Genomic DNA, 6,000 nt, shown 5'->3' with positions numbered 1-6,000 from the left:
TTTTTCACCTAGACCAAAGCTATTTGACCTAGTGGAAATTTGGATCTGACAGTTAACTGTTGTTTTCAAAGCTTTTTTTGCTGTATGTTGTTCCTTTCTGCGTAAGTTGTGGTTTCTTAGTGATATGCTATTTTTTTTTAAATTATTATTAATGTTTAGCTGTTCCTTTTATTTGCTTTGACTTAAAGTTTTACTCAGTGATATGGATAAATATTTTATACTGGAGAAATTCAGGTTGCACACCTTTCTCGAAGATACTACTTCAGGACTTCTTTTGCTTTTTAAGCATAGCTTTCACAAGAAATTTTTTCTGGTATTTGAACTAGAATAAAAGATTATGAACTCCTATTACTTCAGTAATAAATACTTCATGCACAGTTATCTCATATCATAGCAGTGTATTCCTGTGGATTTTTTTTACAACTGACAATGGGTCTCAACTGCTTGTGCCAAACACACACTTTCAGAACTGCTTGTCCCATATGGGGTCGCGGAGCCTACCGGGCAACACAGGGCGTAAGGCCGGAGGGGGAGGGGACACACCCAGGGCGGGACGCCAGTCCGTCGGAAGGCACCCCCAAGCGGGACTCGAACCCCAGACCCACTGGAGAGCAGGACCTGGTCCAAGCCACTGCGCCACCACACCCTCTTTTGTGACAAACAAATAAAGTTAATGATAAAACATTACTTGGCTTTATTATTTAATTTATTGCTAACAAAACATATTCAAGCAAATGAAGTACCAGGATGAACTATCTTAAACCTGCAATACTTTATTTGCTGCCATTTAATCATTTAGACACTCTTCAGCTTGTTATCACTGATGTTTTATAGTTTCATTTCACTGACAAAATGGTTAACTTCTACATGCAAACGCTAGGCTTTCAAAGTTTCTTTATTAAGTCACGATCTTCGATTCATACTGTAGAAATTATCTGATTATGTATAAGGTTGTGTTCTGTTTAAACTTTTCTGTGATCTTTCTTAGTATTCTTCCTTAGCTTTGTTCCCACAATGAAGCAGAAATGTTGCACTTTGACCTGTGGTTTTTACTTGGAACTACCCTGAAGCTCTGTCACACAGCCATATAAGCGAAAAAAGGAGGAGCACACACACACACTGAGGCAGGGAGGAGGCGGGGCGGAGGGAACTGGTGGCAGAGCCAACAGCTGGTCAGGGCTGGAGCAGCAGTAAATGATGCACCATCAGTGCAGCAAGAGCAGCTAACAGGAGCACCAGCCCTGGGGAACACACACCAGCATCCAGGACCTGGTGGTTGAAGGACGTTCACCTTCTTAGTGATTCTGACACCACCAGGCTTCACACAGGCACGCACACAGATTTGTCCCACACTGGGGCAGAAAACTGTCGCTATGGGAGGCTCTCTTGCACACCAGAAGAAGACCCCTGGGACATCCAACTCTTTTAAGCAGAAGAAGAGTAGCATGTGAGTGCAGAAAGTAATTTATTTGATTGATTTGTGACTCCACTGTTTCTGCAGGTGACTCCATTCTCTATAAGGCAGGCTATGACAGATGTTATCCTTTTTTATCTAAGAGAAAAACAATTAAAGAGCTGCGTTTTTAAGTGGTGTTAGTTTTTCATTCTCACGCTGCCTGCTATGCCACTGCAGGTCTGGAGCAATGATCTCATGCTGGCTGTGTTGCTGCATGCTTAGTAGCACTCCAGCCGGTGCTACCGGTTCTGTGGCCATAGCAGGGCAGTTGAATGCTGCGTCAGTCTTGGCACCTTGTGCCTGCACTCTCCTCAAGGGCAGGATTACACCTGTCCTGACTTCTGAGGTGACTTCTCTTCTAAAGGGTTCTTTTCCGGCTTATATTGACGTAAGAAGCGTAAAATTATTCATTGTTGTATTTTAGTAGCACAGAAGCAGACTGGCCTAGTCAAGATGCGTTTTCTAGCTGGAAGTTTCACTTTTAAAGGGGTGTGCAGGCAAAACAGGTTTAATGTTTAACCTGCAAGCACACAAATGCAAATGTAGACAGATACTGACACACCTTCAAAAGCATTGTAAGAGATAATATTTGACCTGCAAGTGATATCTGTAGCGCTTAAACATTTGTCTTTTGCAGATCTATGAGTGTAATGAGTGAATTGTGTACAGTTGGGTCTGTATGTGACAGGGTCTGGCGCTGGAGCTCTTGATGTTACGTGGTACTGTTAATGTAATCAAACTGCTCACCATCAAACTGCTCCTCTCTCTGTCTGAGGTGGGGCAGTGCACCACCGTCTGCTCTGTTGACAGTTGGTTTGGGATCAGCTGATTCATCCTTCTGCTGTCCTAACAATATTTAAATGGCTGAACTGACCCAGAGTCAGCTGCTGAGGGCATTCAGCATGTCTCCTTCGCAGCTCCTAGTGCTCTGCAAGAGTGATGTGCAGCCCAGTGTGCTTCATGGCTCAGTGTGTAGGGGGAACCTGTCTAGTGCTGAACTAGGTAAGCAGGGTTCCTTTACAGATCTTTGTAATGAATTTGTCAAATGTTCATGTCTACAGTAACCCACAGTAACTCCTTCACTGTGGATGACTTGATAGCATTTTTTTATTTATGATCTTCACATGTCTATATTAACAAATCACTTTAACAAAGCACTTTTACCATTCTGAACAGATTTCTGTGATTAGTTAGCACTTCTGAGCAGTGACCAATTTCTTACAGCTCTCCCCACATATACAGTTAAATATTTTAATGGAACAATTTGTTATGTTTCTTAATCGGTGGTACTCCAGGAATGATAGCCACAACTAGAAGTCCATGTCTTTAACCACTGTGCTTCTTACTGACCTCTTACTGTTTGGGAGGTCAGAGCTATCCATCTATTACAACTACTGCTGGCTGTAGTACTTGATACGCATACTGTAGTATCTGCCTTTCTTTAGTTCTGAACTTCAACCACAAAGAGGGCTTTGTGTCTTTTTAAGATTAGCATGGCCCTTTAGACAAGAGCCTATACATGTTGAAGGCTGGCCATCAACACCCTCGAAGGCCTCTGGTCTGACCATTACCATGAACAAGCAGTGCTTGTGTACCGCTGTGCTGCCTGTCACTATGAACACATTGTCCTCAGCTGCCGGCTCGTTGCAGCATGCTGGGAACTGAAGTTGCCATTCAAAAAGGTTGCATACCCCTGCTGTATACCATCTTGTACCACACATTTTAAACACACTTGGTATCTTAAATCCAAAAGGTTTTTGTCTCTAAGCCGTGTCCTTTGGAATCCGTGACCGCTAGTGTACAAGCAGGGTCTGAATCATGGTGGTTTGACTCTTCTCTTTCAATACACACTCAATGCTGACAGATTCAAATTCTGTGGATTCAAAATACGTGCCTTCATGATGTTGTACCAGACCAGGGTTCCTTTGCCCAGTGAGGTGTGCAGCTTCTCCTGTGCATGTCCGTTGCAACGAAAGTTTATGTATTTGAAAACTTTAAGCAATGAAACACAGGATTTTCTTGAAAGACAGTATGAACGTGTATGGCTTTGTATGATTTGATTTACAAACAACTCAACAGAGAAGGATTACAAGCAAGGCTGTGTCTACTAGTTCCTACTAATGCCACACACACACACACACACACACACACACATTTTCAGAACCACTTGTCCCATACGGGGTCACGGGGAACCGGAGCCTACCCGGCAACACAGGGCGTAAGGCCGGAAGGGGAGGGGACACACCCAGGACGGGACGCCAGTCCGTCGCAAAGCACCCCAAGCGGGACTCGAACCCCAGACCCACCGGAGAGCAGGACTGCGGCCCAACCCACTGCACCACCACGCCCCTAGATCCTACTAATGCCATTGAAAGAATAATGCTCTGCCCTCCATTTTAAATAAAATTACTACTGCAATTTTTGTGGGCCCTTGGAGTTGTCATGACTATTCAGCACACTAACTATGGCCTTGAATACGGGTGTTATAGTAATAAAGGGAATTGTCTGCTTAGGTACTGTTCTAATAAATATAATAATCTTTATTTCATATAGCACTTGTAAAAGCAGCTTCTCAAAGCACTCTACAGTAAAGCAAAAAGACACGGTATAAATTACCACTGTAAAGGAATTTACAATAAATTTCTGCATTTAAAAAAATTATAATAATACAACAATCTGTCCATTTTCAGTTTACTGCTTTTTTTCTGCAGGCACACACACACACGTCCATGTGTACTATTTAAATACATGAATACATGCACGCACTAAGGGCATTTTAGAGTCACCAGTTCACCTGAAACCCATGTCTTTGGACTGTGGGAAGAAACTGGAGGAAACCCATGTGAACATGGGAAGAACATGCAGACTACGCACAGAGTTGAACTCATAACCTAGGAGCTGTGAGAAGTTCCTGTAAAACTCTTGCCTCCCTAGAAATAGAATTAAAATAAGAAAAATATATTTTTTTTGTTTATGTTGTGTTTGTGCTATTTTGTCATAAAAATTAGAATTATTACATTTTTATTTGTAACATAATAGGAATTATTATTTTTATTCTAGTGGGGTATGGTGGTGCAATGGGTTTGGCCTGTGCCTGCTCTCTTGTGGGTCTGGGGATTGAGTCCCTCTTGGGGTACCTTGTGATGAACTGGCGTTCTGTCCTTGGTGCGTCCTCCTCCCCCTCCAGCCTTGCGCCCTGTGTTGCCAGGCCAGGCTCTGGCTCACCGCAACCCCACTTGGGACAAGTGGTTTCAGTCAGTGTATGTGTGTGTGTTTTCATTCTCTGATGTAACCCCCCCCAACAGCACAGAGACTCATGACTCAAGTTCAAGGTTTATTGTCACAAGTACCATGAAATTCTTGTTTGAGTGCTTCTCCACAGACTATGAAGAAAAAAAAAAAGATAATACTGCACAAAAACAAGACAGTAACAATAAATAACAGTAACGATAAATAACAACAGACAACCAGAGTACTTAAAACTGAGAATACTTAAAGTGACAATGCAAGTAATGTGCCGATGTGGTTGGAGGGAACAGTCCAACTCTAGTTACAAAAGGTGGCACATTGGTGGATGTTGTATGCTCTTACAGCAGTGGGGTAAAAGCTGTTCCTGTACCTAGCAGTGCGGGTTCAAATAGACCTAAGCCGTTTTCCAGACAGCAGAAAAGAGAAAAGTGCCTAGGTCATTTGTTTGTCCCTGTTTGTGCTCTTTAAATTTGGGTCTTTTTGGTTCGGAAGTTCATGGGTTTTCCATTGAAATTACAGTTAATAAAGAGTTGTTTTGAGGAGAGTTCACTTTAGGGGATGTGTAAAAATTCCTATTATTTTGGTATTTTAATTAATATTTGGTTACATTGAGGGCATAACGTATCCTGACCTTTGGCTCCAATGACATCTTGACTTATGATCCAGTGTGATGGTATGAGTTTTGTCTTTCAGAACTGCTGAGTCCCATTCTTAATTCAGTAAGGATGTCAAAATACAACTCTTACATACCCAGTTCCCTCCTGCTCTCCTAACTGCTTCATAATTTGAATCACATCCCCTGCCCCAGTCTCCCCTATTCCCTACTGGACTTAGCTCTGTAAGCATGTATTTGTGTAATGTGTGCTGACAAAAACAGTGCTACTGGAGAAACTTCAGCAATCATTTGTCTCTTTCTCAGGCTCTTTGTTCTGACATGCGTGTGTGTTTACTCTGAGTTGTATGTATGTATGTATGTATGTATGTATGTAAATGAAATCCCCTTCTTTGTTTACAGTAGTTTTCCTTATTGACCACTAGATGGCAGGAACACAGTGAATTCTGTTTATCAAGGACTTTAACTTCCCCAATGGCATTCATTCTGTTCTCGGCAAGTGGAGTTTAACCTAATTTGCGGTCAAAAAGATAACCTACTTCTCAGTGGTGCTGTTTTAAAGTGTTACATGTACTGTGTCATGATGTTCTTTAATGTGGCAAAAACTAAATCCCTTTGCAATAAGAATCAAATTGCAATAACAGCGAACCAGTTATACCCATTGGGTGTACCCATGTTGTAA

The 6,000-nt window shown here is 42.1% G+C and overlaps 1 protein-coding gene across 1 annotated transcript in view; it reads left to right on the top strand.

Moving 5' to 3' along the window:
- The first annotated feature begins 905 nt into the window (after positions 1-905).
- The window catches only part of tacc1 (transforming, acidic coiled-coil containing protein 1), a 30,556-nt gene continuing 25,461 nt past the window's right edge, over positions 906-6,000 (top strand). Inside the window, exon 1 of the mRNA XM_018752366.2 lies at positions 906-1,447. Coding sequence (XP_018607882.1) covers positions 1,374-1,447 — 74 coding nt within the window. The 5' untranslated portion in view covers positions 906-1,373. The remainder of the gene's footprint in view (positions 1,448-6,000) is intronic.

Source organism: Scleropages formosus, chromosome 6 (genome assembly GCF_900964775.1).
Source record: "Scleropages formosus chromosome 6, fSclFor1.1, whole genome shotgun sequence".
Classification (NCBI taxonomy): Eukaryota; Metazoa; Chordata; class Actinopteri; order Osteoglossiformes; family Osteoglossidae; genus Scleropages; species Scleropages formosus.
The sequence above is the reverse complement of the archived record's forward strand: the minus strand, read 5'-3'. Positions and strand labels throughout refer to the sequence as shown.